The sequence below is a fragment of the Motacilla alba genome, chromosome 9 (genome assembly GCF_015832195.1).
Source record: "Motacilla alba alba isolate MOTALB_02 chromosome 9, Motacilla_alba_V1.0_pri, whole genome shotgun sequence".
NCBI classification, from domain to species: domain Eukaryota; kingdom Metazoa; phylum Chordata; class Aves; order Passeriformes; family Motacillidae; genus Motacilla; species Motacilla alba.
Genome location: NC_052024.1, coordinates 25423115 through 25441689, shown reverse-complemented (window position 1 = coordinate 25441689; position 18575 = coordinate 25423115). Strand labels below are relative to the sequence as shown.

The 18575-nt window shown below is 42.4% G+C and overlaps 1 protein-coding gene and 1 pseudogene across 1 annotated transcript in view; both read left to right on the top strand.

Moving 5' to 3' along the window:
- Positions 1-3641: 3641 nt before the first annotated feature.
- Positions 3642-7811, top strand: LOC119704472 (annotated as a pseudogene).
- Positions 7812-8486: 675 nt separating this feature from the next.
- Positions 8487-18575, top strand: part of HPS3 (HPS3 biogenesis of lysosomal organelles complex 2 subunit 1) — a 21756-nt gene continuing 11667 nt past the window's right edge. Inside the window, 9 exon segments of the mRNA XM_038145575.1 lie at positions 8487-8893; positions 9833-10327; positions 11575-11761; positions 12752-12837; positions 14510-14673; positions 14675-14703; positions 14972-15053; positions 16834-16988; positions 18508-18575. Coding sequence (XP_038001503.1) covers positions 8671-8893; positions 9833-10327; positions 11575-11761; positions 12752-12837; positions 14510-14673; positions 14675-14703; positions 14972-15053; positions 16834-16988; positions 18508-18575 — 1489 coding nt within the window. The 5' untranslated portion in view covers positions 8487-8670.

Sequence of the window (18575 nt, the reverse complement as noted above, 5' to 3'; positions counted from 1 at the left end):
AGAATATATATTGTTTAAGTAAGATTTAAGAAATTATTTATTTAGATTTTGTTTCCAAAAGTAAGTTAAGATTTGAATAAGTTTCCGTGGCTATAAAACTGCTCTATCTTCAGAAACTGAAACAAAAAGCAAAGCTCTTTACTTGAAGTTTTATTTAATTAACGCACGTCTATGTACCGAACAATGACCAGCATCAATTTACAACTGGTATTCCTTTTGTCTTATTTCCCTGCTGCAAGGGAATTGCACTTTGTTTGTGGTGTGATTTTAGTATGCATTTTCTTCTGTGCTGGCTAGACATGCTTGACAGACTTCTAAATAATAACTTGAAGTATGTTATCCATACGTATATTATGTTCAGTATATTTACACAGTTATAGAGTATGCTCTACAAAACCATAATGAAAACGAAATAAAACATAATAGCATGCACCTTTGAGCTAGATATCCACTCCTGATCAGGCTTCTTTCCATTACTGGAGTCTATTTCCTCTTCTAAGGGACCATTCCACCAAGTTGTCTCCTTTAAACTCATTCCTATGGAGAGGGCATTTGGTTTGTGCAAAAGCCCAAACAACTTTAAAAGAAATGTATTAACTCTAGTTATTTATAGTGAATGATAAATACCACCTTTACAAAGCACCTTTTATGCATTTATTATATTGATGTAAAAACATCCTCAAGGATTCATTCTTGTAACACAATTTCTCATTTCTGACGTGACAGTCAAAATATTTTATTGCAAGAACATTACATGACCTAAACACTGCACATTTTATAAATCTCAGCCTTACTTAAAAGTGAATTGGTCTTCTTTCTGAGCATATTATATTGAAATAAGTATCTTAAGGTTTTTAAAGCAAGGACATATTTGGGCTATGAGAGTGAGATTATTTAAAATATGAGAAAAATAAACCGTCTTTCAAAGACAATATCTTCTTAGTTACAAACAAAAGAATGACCTTTTTACCCTTTTTCTTCAAAGCCTGCACAGAAATAATAGCAGTCTGATGAAATATGCTTTGTCAGGACCAGACACGGAGTATCTTCTTTTTTTCCCCAACAGACACATGAAATGAGACATAATTTAACACCAAAAGCTTTTCTCTCTGAAGTACATTCTAGATAAAGCAAAATTATACAATAGCACTTTCATAGGACTACTCAGAAAATTTAATAATAGACTGTGTGCACTGTACAAATGAACAACTTTGTGAGGCAAAAATGACAGTCATGAAAAACTTCTGGCTAACGAAGCAACCCTTTAAAATTAGGTAACCTGTTTATATAGAAATCTGGCCAAAGAACCAAGGCATCTTTAGAGAGGATACAAAGCAGACCTCACAAAGCACATGAATGCTGGGGGTTGCTAATCTGTAATGAAACGCTAGCCAATTAGAGAGACTAGCAATCATGGTCTGATACATTAATTTATTGCAGCAATAAAGATATCCTTTCAAGAGACAGACTCTTTAACACAAACAAACTTGAAATAACAGTTTCCCAAACATAGTGAATGAATGAGCCATTCCTGATGTGGCAGCAAACCCAAAATCCTCCAGTGACAAGCAAAAAATAAATTAATTCTATTAAATCTGAAAAATGTTTTCTGGAAAAAAAACCCCACAACCTCCTAACAGTGTTCATAGACTTTTTTTTTTCTTTTTTAATAAAAAGCTCACATCTTTATGCATCCCTTCTCCACTTTAGTATGGTAATTATAAACAAAACACAAAAGTCATCTGAACATTGTCAACACAGATACTGAGGACTTATGGTAAAAGCATATGAAAATGACAAAAAAGTCTCACAATGAACAGCTAGAAGAAGAAAAAATGTTTGAATGCACATCTGGCAAGCTTTTATAAGAATGCAGTTGACACACAAAGACAGATTACTATAGAGATCTTGCAGCTTTATTGTGGCTTCTGTATAGGATTTTTACTTACTTGCACAACTCTAAATTTAGTCTCAACAGAAGACTGAAATGAAGGTAGTATTAACTCTCAAGCTGTTAAGTACCAAGAAGTTTTTCCAATTTTGGTAAATGCTTTTAGGTTAACATTAGAAAGATAAAATGGTTTCCAAGTTTGTAACACTGTGACATGCCAAACTTTTCACTCAGCAGCTTTGTGCTTACAGCTTCACATCTCATTTGTATTAATAATGGAAACCATTATCTTGCCTGGAAGAATCCTGCTTGAACCCAAGCTGCTCTGGGAGAGGGTATGGAGTTTGTTGGTCTGCTTTGTTTTCAAGGTGATACCTAAAGTACTTGCCCATGTTATTTACTATGAGAGAATTGCATTGTAACTATTCAGGCACAGAAACGACCCAGATCAAATGCAGTACTAGTACAAATATCTATCATCTGGAAACAGTGAATTCCCCAACTTTGGAATTTAGATGCATATGTCAGAGTCAACTTGGGAATTTATAGATGCATGTTTAGATATCAGAGTTTTGGCTAAAAGCTGCAAAAACTTCCTTGGCAATCAGGAATCATTTTGAAGGTAAGAAAGCTTATTCACTCACTGTTTTAGAAACTTATGATAGTTGAAAAGAGCAGAACCCCTACCCACCTCTGTTCAGACTTCACTACTGTGAAAGCAATCTATAGACCAAGATAGGATTGGACAAAGGTGGTAGTTCTGGAGATTCCATGGTCCTTTCTTGGCAAAATATAGTAAGTAACTTGACTTTACAGTCAAGTCGTATATAATGATGATAATTCCATCACATCTTAACCCAGTTTATTTCTCTCCACGTTAAAAGCACCAGAAGGTTCAGTAGGGACACTGACTGCTACAAACACATCAAGAACCTCTGCACTGGAAATAGGCCTCTGCAAGTGCTCTTTCCTTCACGAGTTTCCCTCAAATTTATCAGAAACTATAGAGAGTGGGATAGCTGCATCAGAATTTTGTGTATCTGGCAATGGAACAATGTCGGTCCAGAAGCCAGACAGACCACCCTTTCCACCTCTGTCTTCTTAGGTTGACTGACTATGCAGAAGCAGGGACTAACCTGTCCCTCCCTGCTTGTTCCTAATAAAGAGCACCTGTTTCCTCCATCTTCCGCAGCTGGTTTGAGGAGTTAATGACACAATCTCCAGAAGTGCCAAAATGAATCTGCCTAGTCAAAAGCAGGGAAGGGAAAGTGTGCTCACTACTCATAGAGGGGCACTGTAATTACAATACCACCTCAGTTTTGTATTTCTATCAAATAAATGTCCCTTGGGAAAGCAGATCTGTATGCTTTTACTATCAGGAGAGACTACAGGAAGTAGTACTTATCTATCACCACACCAGTACAGACCACATTGACATATGAAGACAACTCAGCGCTGTGGTACCACTCCACCTTTCCTGCAGCCCCCGGCAGCGAGACCCCCGGGCAGCGAGAGCCCCCCCCCTCCCCGGGCACCGAGAGCCCCTCCCCTGGCAGCGAGAGCCCCCCCCCCCCCGGGCAGCGAGAGCCCCTCCCGGGCACCGAGAGCCCCCCCCTCCTCCCTGGCAGCGAGAGCCCCCCCCCCCCCCCCCGGGCAGCGAGAGCCCCCCGCGGCCGTTTCCCGCCTCCAGAGGACAGGCCGCGCGCGCCTCGCCCCGGGCCGCTCATGCCCCGCCCTCAGACACGCCCCTTCCTCGTGGCAGTCTTCCCCCTCGCGGGGAGAAAAGCACCTTCGGCCAATCAGAGGTCTTCCCTCGCGCCCAGTCCGCGCGGGTAATGGCCAATGGGGAGCCAGCACCTGAGGCGAGCGGTTCGAGGCGGTTAACGGTCGGCAGTTGGTGCTGGTCGGTTGCGGCGGTGGACGTATTGTGGCGCAGTCGGATTTCGTCACCTTAACGAGGCACCATGGTGGGACACGGGATCCTTGCGGCTGCGGGGGGAGAAAGGGCGTTTGGGAGACGGGATCCTTGTGGCCGCGGGGGGAGAAAGGGCGTTTGGGACCGCTTCTGTTGCGGCACTTCAGGGGCGTTCATGACTGCACGTGCTGCGGCAGGACTCGCAGGCAGTCTCTGCTTGAAGTCCCTGTGGTAGCTGTAAGGCAGAACGGTTGGGGAGAAGGGGAGAAATTAGTACGAAACCTTATTAACTGTAGGGGAGGGGAGGCACAGAAACCGGTCGATAGCTAGCAAGACGAGATATGTGCAAAGGAAGGCTGTTCGGGGCAGGCACCTTCCGCGCGAAAGGGCGAGGGACGAACTGAAACCTCTGTCCAGGCGGCGGGGAGATAGCGGGACAGGGCACGGAGGGCGCCGACCGGATCTGTACGCCGGTTTCGGGCCGCCTTGGCGCGTGGAGCCGTGGAGGGCACGGCGCGTGCTCGAGGGACGGGCCGGGCGGCGCGCGCCGCGAGCCGCTCCCTGGGCATAGCCAATCACAGGAGGAGGCGTGGCCGAAGGGTGTCAGGGGCGGGGCGGGCGGCGCGTGCCGTGGGCCAGTCGCGGGGGTAGCCAATCAGGGGAGGGGGCGTGGCCGGAGGCGGTGAGGGGCCCGGTGGCGCCGCGAGTCTCGTGGCGGATCTGCGGGAACGGAGCGGAGCCTGGAATTTGATGAAGCTGCTAAGGAAACGGGAAAGAGCAGCCCAGACACCTTGCATTTTCTTTTCCACCTCTGCTTTTTTCTGGATACACTCTAAATGTAAATTAGAAAAGCAGCTTATTTCCGTCTCAGGTGTAAGGTATTGAGGTATTGGGAGATTAAACATACACTGTTGCTTAGAATCAAAGGACCTAGCTTAAAGGGGGCAGATTATATTTGACTGGGACTCTTAAGACAATTTCACGTAGGAATATGTGTGAGAAAAAGATGTACTAATTGCTAGGGCCTAGATACTGGTATGCTTACTACAAAGGAAAATGTACTGAACGGCCCTGTGCAGGAGAGATTCTTGCAGCAGTTACCTACTATATGGTGTGGTAACGAGTCAAAGAGATAGGGGGGATATTATATAAAGAGGTCTTCCAAAAACTAAAAGAAGAGTAAAAAGAGACTAGGCTGAATATTAAAGATGGAATATATAGCAGCATTGTAAGGGATAATGAATTTGTATTCACCCATGTATTCATAGGGACTATGTTGTCTTTAGGATCTTCCAGTATTCACAAAGTCAGTGCAGGTCAGCAACGGTGAGTAGTGTCTTGCCTGCAGCCAACAACTCGTTCTCTTAAATTGTGACTTAAGGGCAACCAGGGACTATTGCAGCAGAGAAAGATCAGGGAAGATACAACCCACGGGCAGGTAGCTCCATGTCTCATTATCATTTTCTTTTCACTTTGCAGCGTGAATGCATATCCATCCACGTTGGCCAGGCTGGTGTTCAGATTGGCAATGCATGTTGGGAATTGTATTGTCTTGAACATGGGATCCAGCCTGACGGTCAAGTGCCTAGTGATAATACTATGGGACGTGGAGATGATTCATTTAACACTTTCTTCAGTGAGACAGGAGCTGGTAAACATGTTCCGAGAGCAGTGTTTGTAGACCTAGAACCAACCGTAGTTGGTATGTACCCAACATTCAAGATCTTCAGTGAAAAAGGGAGGATCCTTTATGGATTCCCTACTATCTTTTTTTGTTTTCTTTAGAATACTATAGATTTTAAAATGTGTGTCTGGATGCTGTTTTGACATTTGTGGTTATTGTTATTTGAAAGAAATTAAATACTGGTCTACCAGTAACAATATCTGGGAAAAAGGAGAACTTTTTTTTTGATCTGGATCATCTTTCCAGACTGCTGCACTGCATACAGAGTTTTGCTTGAGTGCTATCCAGTATTGTGTCTGTACCTGTAATGTAGTTTTCTGAGTGATCTATGTGTTTCTTGAGTACAAATAAATACTGCTTTGTGTGTGCCTGATGTTTACCCTGAAACAAAGGGGCAGAAGTTGTGCCACTTTCTTAGACTAGTCAGACAAACTGTGTGTAGTCAAGAGATGCTGTCTACACTCTTTTGACACGTGTGCTTCGTGTGTAGTCACTAGGCAGCACGCACAGAACTGAACAGATGAAATTTATGATGTGGTATTTTGGGGTGTTTTGTAGATGAAGTACGTACAGGCACGTATAGGCAGTTATTCCATCCTGAGCAGCTCATTACTGGGAAAGAAGATGCAGCCAATAATTATGCAGAGGCCATTATACCATTGGAAAAGAGATCTTAAATCGTGTTGTGTTGAGAGAGATCAAACTGGTAAGGATTCATACTGCAAGTTAGTATTTAAAGTAATTGATACAGCTCTATAGCAAGCTATATTGATGGTTTGCTGGTTTTTGTTAACAATTTTGTGCATAGTTATTCAAAACAAAATAAGCCTTTTATTTCCTGGTGTGCCCCATCCCCCCTTTAAATAAAAACTCAATCAGTTAAACCAGAACCTTTCAAGAACAGTGTTTTTTAAATAATAACAATGTAAAACCAGCAAACTTGTGACAGAAATGCTTTTGAATGATTATTTTAATACTGATTTCTCCAAAACCATCAATAACTTTTTTTCTCCCATTTTTTTCCACCTTGTTATAGGCTGACCTGTGCACAGGGCTGCAAGGCTTCCTTATCTTTCATAGTTTTGGTGGAGGCACTGGTTCAGGGTTTGCATCACTGCTCATGGAAAGGCTATCTGTTGACTATGGCAAGAAATCTAAACTGGAGTTTGCAATTTATCCAGCACCACAAGTTTCCACTGCTGTAGTGGAACCCTACAACTCAATTCTAACTACCCACACAACATTAGAGCATTCAGACTGTGCCTTTATGGTAGATAATGAAGCCATTTATGATATATGTCGTCGTAACCTGGACATTGGCCGTCCTACTTACACCAATTTAAACCGATTAATTGGGCAAATTGTTTCATCCATCACAGCTTCACTGCGTTTTGATGGTGCCCTCAATGTAGATCTGACAGAATTTCAAACTAACCTGGTTCCATACCCACGAATCCATTTCCCCTTGGTAACATATGCCCCTATCATCTCTGCTGAAAAAGCATATCATGAGCAGTTATCTGTGGCTGAAATTACCCATGCTTGCTTTGAACCAGCCAACCAGATGGTCAAATGTGACCCTCGCCATGGCAAGTACATGGCCTGCTGCATGTTATACAGAGGCGATGTTGTGCCCAAAGATGTCAATGCAGCCATTGCCACTATCAAGACTAAACGTACCATTCAGTTTGTGGATTGGTGCCCAACTGGATTCAAGGGTGTGTAGCCTTTTAAGTACTCGATATCTAAATGGTTAAGAATTATGTAGTCTTCAGAGGTGACAGTCGTGCTACAATGTTGTAATGTTCCTGTTAAATATTTTGATAAAGTACAAAATTAGGCTTTTTTTTGTTTATTTGTAATCATGGTGATTTTTGTTAACAGAAATGAGTCTTTAAGCCTTGGCATTCCTAAGGAAAGTTCTCATTTGTTTTCTTGAAGGTGGGCATTAACTACCAGCCTCCAACTGTGGTGCCAGGTGCTGATCTAGCCAAGGTGCAGCGGGCTGTGTGTATGCTGAGTAACACAACTGCTATTGCAGAAGCATGGGCTCGGCTCGACCACAAATTTGATCTCATGTATACTAAGCGTGCCTTTGTGCATTGGTATGTTGGGGAGGGGATGGAGGAAGGAGAATTTTCTGAAGCCCGGGAAGACCTGGCTGCCCTTGAGAAGGATTATGAGGAAGTTGGCCTAGACTCAGTAGAAGCAGAGGCTGAAGAAGGAGATGAGTATTGAGAAAACTAAAGCCTGGAAAAATCTATTTACCAAAAAAAAAACCAACATTGCAGAACCCTGTTTGTTTGTTTTCAAATGTGCTTCCAAATAAAGTTCCAAATATTATACTGCTTTTTTTTTTTCTTCACTATTAATGTGCATATTCATGAAAGAAGGACAATTTGAGATTGCAGGTTTTGGTAGCAGATCTGTTACCTGCTTTAAAAGTACATAGTAATTTTTAGCTTCCTACATTAGCATAGTAAAAAAAAATAATATTTTTTACTAGTATGGTCACACAAATAGAGCTTTAGAGACACATGGAAGCAGCTCTTACCATAGGACATTTGACTTGTGCAGAAAGTGCTCACCCAGCCGGTTACAGCGTGGTGCTAACAACACCAAGGTTGTGGTTTCAGTCCTCATAGACCATTTAGCTAAGAGTGATCCTTGTGAGAATATTCTGTGAAATAACTAGGCTTTTGTTTGGGAAGTCTACTTTTGATGCTGGGAGACTGGAAGAGCCCAGGTTTCAGTAGCCTAATGCATTAGGCACGCTCCTGCTGGCACGTGCCCAAGTGAAAGCTGCTCCGCTCACAAACCACCGACCAAACACCCGTCAGCAAGGTCTTCCATTCATGAGCCGCCGTTCCCAGTCCTCCATCTCACACTCCTCATGGATCACTTCCAGTTTCTCTTCCCACTCGACAGCTCCACCGGTGTACGGCGCTGCTCTGCCATGACGGAGGATTCCCGCGGCTGCTCTCTCAGCAACTGAGTGACGCCAGGGCCACACGGAACCTCGTGCGAGGGTACCTGTGCCGGGGCAGCCGCGCAGCGCCGCCCGAGCCCGCCGCGCACAGCGCCGCGCGGAGGCGGCTCGGCCACCGCGGAAGTGCTGGGCGCCGCCGTGCTGGGCAGGCTCAGGGCGCTCTCCGTGCTGCGGCGGAACTTCTCGGGACCATGGTGCAGCTTTACAACCTGCACCCGTTCGGGTCGCAGCGAGTAGTGCCCTGCAAGCAAGAACCCGCGCACTTCTGCTGCGGCCAAGACGTGCTGTTCGTGGCCAGCACGGCGGCCAGCTGCAGGGTGGAGGTGTTCGCGGTGCGCGAGCAGGGCCGCTGCGAGGCCCTGGGCTCCTTCGCCACGCTGGGTCCGGTGCTGCGCATGGCGCACAGCTCGGCAGGTCAGTGCCGGCCGTCGCTGGCTCTGTGAGTGCTCGGCCGGGGACACCGGGACGCGTCAGGTCTGAGTGCGTGGAGCGGGCCGGGGGACTGAGCGGGGCGGGCGGCGAGCAAAGCCGCTCGGGCTCTGCCGCGGAAGGGGGGCCTGGCCCTCCCACCCGCGTCTCCCTCAAGCACCTTCTCAGGCTACTTCCGAACCGGAGGTGGGGCGCACCTGCTGGAGCGGGCTGGCCTGCGGGCCGGGCAGGGAAGCGCGGGCCGGTCCCAGCGCCGGCAGCGCTCGGGCCTGCAGGGAGGGTGGGAGCCGCATCTCCCTTCATCGTCTGCCTCTGCCTCGGTTGTGGTCTGTGCTCCTGCCCCTGCTTGCTTTTCTTTTTGATTTTTTTTTTTTTGGCGGGGGGGGGGGGGGTTTGGTTGTTTTGTTTTGGTTTTTTGGTTTTGTTTTGTTTTGGTTTTTTTTTGGGGGGGGTGTTTGTTGTTTGTTTGTTTGGGGTTTTTTCCTTGCTTTTTGTATTTTGTTTTTAGAGCACGGAGTGGGGTGGTCGTTCCAGCCCATTCCAGAGCTTTTCACGAGTCTGTTGGTCCATTGCTTTCCATGGTCTGTAAAGAACAAAACATTTCCTCATTAATGGTTATGAGAAGGCAGGGAGGTGGGGGAAATCTTGTGTGCAATCACAACTTGCAGAGAGGATTCACACAGGAGTTACTCTGGATCTACATCTGTAAGTCTTTGCTTTTAGTGGTGTGTGAAGTGTGTGCCTCCCAGCAAAGAAACTTGCACTTTGTATTCAATTAGAGGAAAATTGGTGAAAAGTGTTTTTGGAATTTTTTGTAAGAGTTGAGACTTGAATATGTTCTTTGTAGTGTACTACAGCAGATAAAGAGCTCAGAAACTGTAATCTAATTTTTAATGATTATCAGTATTACTGCTTTCTTTTAAGGAGACTATCTGGTGACAATTGAAGAAAAAAGCAAAGCAACTTTCCTAAGAGCGTATATGAACTGGAGATGCATGTCTGCAGGGAGTTCTCGCGTGTGTGTCCGGATGGTTGGTCACAAGATGGAAGAGTCATACAGTGAAGCCTTAAAAGAACAGATGTCAGTTGTTGAAATGCCACTTTCAGATCCTCCACTGTGCATTTCATGTTGTCCTGTGAATGGAGATCTACTTGTGGGCTGCAAGAATAAACTAGTCATGTTCTGTTTGAAATACCATGTCATAAACCAGAATCTGACTGTGTTAGATTTTGAACGCTCCTTAATTTTGCACATTGATAACCTCATTCCTGCCGAAGTTGCATTTTGTGCCAGACATATAGCGATAACAACAGAGCTGGATGTTCTAATCCTGAAACTGGAACTGGTCCAGCAAAATGCAGACAGGGCTGTGCAATGTGCTCAGGGAGTCAGTGCACCAGAGAAGGCTGTGGATGGAGGTAGGTGCTGAAATAAATTTTTAAATTTTTTAATCTCCAAGAATCTGCTAATTGATTCCTGTTGTGCTGACAGTAGTCTCGAACAAGGTCTTTGCCCTTCAGAAAATATTTCCAGATTGTCCTATCGCTGACTATCAGCTGAATATTCTGTTCTATGTACCAACCTGCAGTTGGAGGTAACATTTCAAAAAAATATGCCATCATGCTCCACCTTTAGAGGATAGTACAGCCTCTGCAGATACAGAATTAGGCCCCTCTTTTAGGGTGCCATAGTGGGCGAAGTTAAAGTAGTAGTAGTTCAGTGTGCTGTGTTCAGAAAAATTATTCTGTCGGTGTCACTGCCTAAGTAACTGGCTTACACAATGAAGAATGTTTCTGTTGTGATGTCTATATCCTTTTTCAACTGTTAGGCTCAGAACCTGCCAAAATCAAGCAATTCTCCTTTTTCAGTCCTTTATCTTATTCAGGGGCTTGTCTTAGAATTATAGAAATCCCAGAAATAGATGTACTCAGGAGTTTTCATTCCTGTATATTCCAGGATATCAATCCATATGTAATCAATTATCAATTCCCACTTTTCCAAACATATATGGGTCAGATCAATACCAACAAACCTTAGGAATGTCCTTTCTTTATAATTGAAGAAACTTAAAAGGAGGGTCATTTAGAAATGGAAACTGTACCTGGAAAAAATTTACAGGGAAATAAGACTTTTCATATAGGGACAATATAAATGCAGTGTTCTTCTTTGAGTGAAGATGGGTCTTTTCTCAGATAATGGTGTCCTCCCCCTAGTTTTTTTTATTACTAAAAACTACATAGAAAAGTTCTAGTTACTTTCTGAGTGTTACTAGGATTTGCTTTCCAGGACTTAAGTGATCTAAAGATCACACAGCTTCCTGTGACAGCTGCCTTTGCCTTCTCAAAACCTCTTCAGCCAAAAGTCAAATTTTTCTGATGACCAGTCATTTACAGCACCGGTTGCCTTGGACTCACCTTCTAGTGAACAGTTTACCTGTTAGGGGTTTTTCTCCCAGAAATCTTGACTCTTAAGTATTCAGACTGTTAAGGCTTAAATAGGAATTGTTCCCATCTTCCAGTATGGCTGTTTTCAAAATCTTGTGGTTTGAGGAAGCCAATGCTAGCAGGGTAGCTGTAATTGGAGTATTTAATTGATATTGTCATACTGTTTTCTTACTGCTGCATGGAATGGTTTGAACAATTAAGATAGCATTTTCATTGCTCAGGTGTGAAAGATGAAAGTCCTTCAACGCATCCTTTACAGCTTGAATTAGATGAGTTCATCATATGTCAGAAACCAGTGGAACTGCTTGGGGAAGAAAGTAAGCTATGTGAGATACCTGTCACACTGGAATCTACAGAGTTACCTACAGAAGACACAAAGCACTTCCAAGTGCAGTATCTGCTTTTCAGGTATTACAGATGTATTTTCCCTTTTATGGGTTAATTTACTACAAAAAAAAAAAAAAACCAAACAAAACAACAAGCTGTGTTGTGTGTTTGGTCTTTTTGGAAGGAAACTCCTGATATTTTGGCTTTTGGGATTTTTATAAGGTTTGGTGTTGCTTTTGAACTGAGGAAATCATGGGATACTGAGGAAAGTCCATTTTTAGTATCTTGGAATATTTTACTTGGAAGGGATCCGCAGCAATCATCTAGTCCAATTGCCTGACCACTTCAAGGGTGAGCCACTGTTAAAGTGTATTGTTAAGGGCACGGTCCAAATGCCTCTTAAACAGTGACAGGTCTAGGGCATCAGCCATCTCTCTAGGAAGCCTGTTCAGTGTTTCACTATTCTTGGTGAGAAAATGGTTCCTCACATCAAGTGTAAACCTCCCCTGGCACAGCTTTGGGCCTTTCCCAGGATCCCGTGGAGAAGAGTTCAGCACCTGCATCTTCAGGTCCCCTCCTCAGGAAGCTGATTGTCTTCCTTTTTTCATCAAAATTTCTATCAAAAGTTAAGGAAGAATTGATTCCAGGGTCCAACAGTGAATTCCAAAGCAAAGCAAGGAAAAGGATGGCACATAGTAGGAAAAAAATAGTGTTGGGCATGGCATGGTGTTCCATATAGCTCAGTGGACTAAAAAGAAAGAGGAAAAAAAAGGTTAAATTGAGGTCAAAATCAGTTGCGGGATTTCTTTAGTGATCTCAAACTTTGACATGCATCTTGCAGACAAGCAAAGAGAGAGGATTCAGGGGTCAGGAACTCTATTAATAAGAGCTCTATCTAACTGCCATGTGCTTCTTTGCATTGCTATTAATGGCATTGGCAGTAGGAGCGTGCATTGTTGTTGAGTGTTAGAACATGAGCTTTGCTGCTTGTAGCCAGTGCTGTTTACTTGTCCAAAGTATATAATCATAATTTTTTACTGCAGTCCCTTGATTTTCTGGACTTTTTTCCAGACGTTTTGCACCCGACCAGCCGCCTTTTGGGTTTTGTGAAGAGACGAAGTTGCACTCTGTTCAGCTGCTTCCTGTATACCAGACAGGTAAATGGATATGCATGAATACACCATGGACTGTGTCACAGGAGGCTTGCAAAAGAAAAGAGCTTCATTGTGTATCCTCTTTCATACACCGTTTTTAAATTGAGATCTTTTCTCCCTTTTCAATGTTTTAAACTGAGCTTCTGTTAACAAAAAAGTATTTTAAGTCCTCCAAGTTCTACATAAAACTTGAACTAAAACACCAATTCAATGCACCATAAGTGTGACTAAATCAGCTTTTATCAGTTCTTTACCAATAAATTTTGTGTTGCAAAACAGTTACTGTTTATATTGCATTAATAAAATTCTCCTTAGTATTACAAGATACTAGACTGCCACTCAGCCAGCCGAGGAAATCAGAGTAGTAAACCTTAATAATCACTAAGATACTGGTTACCTTTCTGAAGGGACTTAATTAAAATTGGAAGGGATGAATGCAGATTTTAGGGGTTCACTCGCTCAAGCCTCAAAAGATCCATGGAAGAATTTAATGCTGTATATTAGCAGTCAGATTTTGTAGAATCATAGAATGTCCTGAGTTGGAAGGGACTCACAAGGATCATTGAATCCAACTCCTGGCCCTGTGCAAGAGAACCCTAAGAATCCCACCAGGTGCCTGAGAACATTTTCCAAATGCTCCTTGACTCTGGCAGGCTTGGGGTGTGACCACTGCCCTGGGGAGCCTGTTTCAGTGCCCGACAACCCTCTGGGAGAAGAGCCTTTTCCTAATAGCCAACCTAAACCTCCCCTGACACAGCTTCATTCCCTCAGGAACTGCATGTAGAATGCTCTTAGACCTCTCCTCCATCTCCTCCAGGCAGAACAAACCAAGTGTCCTCAGCCACTCCTCCTATGGCCTCCCTCCAGACTCTTCACCATCTTTTTAGCCCTCCCTTAGTCTCTTGGCTAATAGGTTTATATCCTTCCTGTATTATAGTGCCCCAAACTGCCCCCAGGACTCAAGCTAATGCTGCCCCAGTGCAGAGCAGAGCAGGGCAATCCCATCCCTGCCCCCCCAGCAATGCTGTGCCTGATGCATCCCAGGATATGGTTGGCCCTTGACTTTTACTGGCTCCTCACTCAGTTTGAGGTGGTTTACTGTCTGCTAAGTAGCAATGCCTCATTTAACTTGCAGCTGACTGAAAAGAATGAGCTACTTGTCATTTAACTCCAGCTGTCTTATGCTCTTGTGTGATTTACAGGCTTTGATAAGAGGGTCTGTAGAATATGATCACAGATGTTACCTGGCATCCTATAAATTCTGCGATTTCCAGCCTTTCCTTCCCTTAAGCAATACCTACTTTTTTTGTGAGCTGCAGCTCTGGATGAGCATTCATTCCAACTCAAAAGTAATTATCTAAGATCAATCTTTCAGTCCATGGATACTTAGTTCTGGTGAATTTAGGACTCTCTAATGCTGTTATATCTATAGAATTTCTTCTCTAGGTGCTACATTCATATTTTTGTGAAAATGCTTCCAAATGAGGTTACATGTCCTGCAATTTTTGATATGTGCACTGAGCTTCATATAAAACTTCTTTTTACTAGCTAATAAGAAAACTAGTCTGCAACTTGGGCAGGTTTGATTCTGTCTTTTAGGTTTCAGGCTTGGAATGGAATTGCCAGGTTTTTATTTATAAAGCACATAAAATGCCTTTCTCATTGTTATATTTAGGAATTCCTGCAACAGCCTATGAGGAAACTGAGAGCAAGAGAAAACTTCTGAGTCTCTTCTGCTTTTTCTCTTTACCTCATGTTGGATATCTCTACTCTCTTGGGAAGTTAGTAGAACTAATTTCTACTTACCAATATTCGGAGAAGTCAGAGCAGGCAGTCCTCCACTCCACAGTTCCTACACGTTATTACAAGGTACTATGCTTATGGTTTTACTGATAGTATTACTATGTTTCTCTGTGCTGCTGTCCTTTGAAAATTTTTTTCCCCTCTGATACATCCTTCATAGCCTCCTGGAAATCTCTGGGCAGGCTCATGTGCTAGTTCAACATACCCTCCTGCTTGGGCTTTTAAGCCCATTTCTTCAAAGGAAAAAGAGCTGATTAACTGTAGTCTTGGCTACCCGACTTTTTCAAATCTTAATTTCTTTTCTTCATTGTTGTGTTTTCTTCTTTTCCTCTAGTCAGAACCTGCAGTGCTTCACAGTGCGATGCAGTGCAGCAGCAGCTCGTGGTGAGGATCCATATATTGACACGACTGTGAAGGTACACTTCTCATTACCTCACTAATAGAATGGGAGTAGTGGTGTGGCACTTAGTTGACTTAAGGTTTGAAATCCTGTTTGTTTCTGGTGGCTGAACCAATAAAATAATACCCAAAATGAATGGCATGTTGTATTTTGGTGGTCTACAGATGTCTCAATGAAGCAGTCTATTATTGCCATGTAAAATTTTAGACCATTATAGAATGTTTTCAAACCATGAAAAGCTATAAAATCACTTAGTTTTAAAACTAAATTCCATGCTTTTCTGTATAAATTGAATGAAGGGTGCAGAGTTTTCTTTTATCGTATGATGTTTCTCTCTCTTAGGTGTCCTTGAAAAAACAGTTTTTCTAAGAGGCATGTCGGCAGTCAAACAAGTCTGCTACCAGATACTTAGGGCATGTTTTTTAGAAGGAGGGCTTTTGATCCTTGGAGGTCTTAACTTTTCCCCTTCCTTAAATTGCTTATCAGTAAAAATCTGTTGAATTTAAAGATTGTGATACACATTAAAAAATAGTAGGAAGGATAGATGGAGGTATATTTTAAGGTAGCATTTAAGGGTTTCTTCTGAGCATGTAGGCAGCAGATATAAAGAAACCATAGGACAGTAGAAGTTCCATAAAATTTTTCAAGAGCCAAACGTATTCTCTGCTCTGAATAGCTAATACCAGCACGTGACACAATCTCTCCTGTCCATTCTCTAGTCTCAGCTTTCTGCATTTTTGCTGTGGGTTACATTGAAATCCATGACAGTTCCTCCAGTCAGTCAACAGGCTGCCTCCTGTATCTGTAGGAGTTTTGGAGAGGTGTGAAGGCTGCAGTCCTACACAGATTTCCATGCTGCAGCTTGCCATCCACAGTGTGTCCACCCACTCTGGCATGGATCCCTCATGGGCTGCAAGTCCCTCAGGGGCATCCCTGCGCTGGTGTGAGTCCTTCATGGGCCAGTTCCCTCATGGGCGTGCCTGCCCCAGTGTGGAGTTGGAGCTGTTATGGTGGTTATTTTTATTATTTGCCATTACTATTTTTCCTGCTGTTTTTTGAAACCAGGTTTAGAGCTGCCTCATTCTGGGTCTCATGAGCCCAGGGCAGTCTAGAGCCTCCAGACCACCACTGTAGGCCTCCACCTCTTACAAGAAATGTTGAGGTGTCTTCAAAAACCAGGTTACTCATGTAATGCTGGGTTGCTTGTTGTCTTGTTTAACTATGTATGTTAATTTGTAAGTGTAGTATTTTATCTTTTTAAAGCTGTAAATTTAGAATATTTCTGTGCAAATGAGGCTGCATTTTTCAATTTTTAGTCCAGTATAGATGGTAGCATACGTTTTATGTGAAAAGTGCTTATGGAACAAATCGGGAAAATAATACTGGCTATGTAAGGTACCAATAGGCAAGCAAATATAATACTTCTGTCTGTAATTGCTTTTTATAAGCAACTGAAATCAAGACTTTTATAATCAGTGACCAAATTCAAACTAATCAGGAAAAAGTTTTCTGCATTACGCATCTACCTCAGGTTCAACTATTTTGAGAAGCATAGCTGAAACTGTGCAGTTGCTTTGAAGAGTGAAATAATTTTTTTTCCAGTCATTATTAAATAATTCTTGTCAGGCCTTTATGAGTATTTTTATTCTTGCTTAAATGAAGCACTCAAAGTTAGGAAAGCCAGTGGATGTTTTTAATGTCAGATCATTGTACAAAGGTTACTTTTTTTTTCTGATTTATTTAAAAACTCAATGTACATACCAAGTGAAATTACAAAGAGTCACTTTCCTTTATAGGCTTGTCCACCTGTCACACTGGATGTCTGTACATTAAGAATGCAGCTTTTTATAGGACCAAGAGCTATCTGTCATTTCAAAAACCATATAATTCTTTTGACTAAGGCAGACACAGAAGATATTACTGAAAGAAGAAAGCCTACAAGAAGGATGCTGTAAGGATTTGTGTCTTTTAGGGAGCTGGTAGTTACAGCTCTGTGTACAGTGTTGAACTTGTGGATATTGTAATTTAGGAGTGGTTCTTCTGTTGAAAAGCTCATGAGAAATAATTGCCTTCTAAGTGACTGAGAAGAGCAATCAAGCTTTTATTTTTTTCAACTCTGTTGTATTTACTGACATAGAAGAAATGAGCATAAAGTCACAAATGCCTGAAATCAACAAAATGTTAAAATAACATTACTAAGAATTTATCCTGAGAATTTAAAAAGTATTTATCTTGAGAAAAAATGTAGAGTACCAAAAATATGTAGTGCCAAAGCTACAGGTTACAAAATATGTTGCAGCACAAAATTAAATGTCTTATCTTTGCCTAAGGGTTCTTGCCAAGAAAGTTGTGAACATCACTGTAGTTATCCATGACAAAAGTTGGTCAGACTTTGCCCCAAGTTACAGTTGTAGCAGGTGTGTAGCCAGAGGTATATGTGACTTTTTACAGGTTTCCAGGGAAACTGCTATTCCCTTTCCCTATTTGAAGGCTTTTCATAAAACGGCTAAGCAGCTATTCTAAGCAGTTATTCAGAAACCACATTTATTAAAGTCAGTTTAAGTTAATTAACAAGAGTGGGACAGCTTTAGTTGATTGAGGAGTTAGTTGACCCAGCATTTCATGAAGTCTAGAGCAGACATTATTCAGAAGAAGATAAGGAGAAGCCTATCAGGAAAACTGACTATTCAAAATACTGTAGTTTTTTTGTATAAAGCACATTTTCTGCCAGTTGCATTGTTTCAAATATTCAAATATTCTATCAAATTGGCATTTGAAGAAGATGCACTTTTCGCCTTCTGTAAAAAATGTAATGGACAAGTACTAAGCCATGTAGCAGGATCATTTGAAAATTAAGATGTAAACATCTATACGTCTGTACAGTTAAAATAAAATTTAAAACAGAACAAAAAGAGTCTGTTTTCTTACAGTGTTTTTAACCTTAGGGCTTCATAGACCAAGCCAAAGTTTTAGAATAAAAGTATTCTGATACCTTTTTATGCATGTGTTGGCAAACACTTTGATAGAGCTGCAGGGGCAACCATGCACTAAGTCCTTACAGGAGATTAAGCAGCTAATTTAAATTTCTTAATTGTTCAAGGTGTGGTTGGATAAGGCCCTGGGCAGTCTGACCTGTTCAGTGGGTGCATCCCATGCCTATGATGGGGGTTTAGAATTGGATGATCTTTAAGGTCCAAGCCAAGCCATTTGATTATTTTGTGATTCCTGATACTCCGTGGTGTTAAGCACAGGAGAAGATGTAGTGGACAGTTCTGATGATGACTCTTATGTGTGAACATGCCTGTCCCTCTTCTGTTAGTAGCCAGTATGACTTAAATTCACAGCTTAACTCTCCAGCACTTACTGGTCTGCAGACATACCTATTTATGCATTTGAATTACAAAATGAGTGGGGGCTTTTTGATTGCATAGTGTTTATTTCAACACTGACAACTCAACTCTTTTCTCTAGATCCAGAAAGGCTGACAGCATCAAATCTGGAACAAATTCTGAGTCAGAGCCTGGTTGGAATTTATACA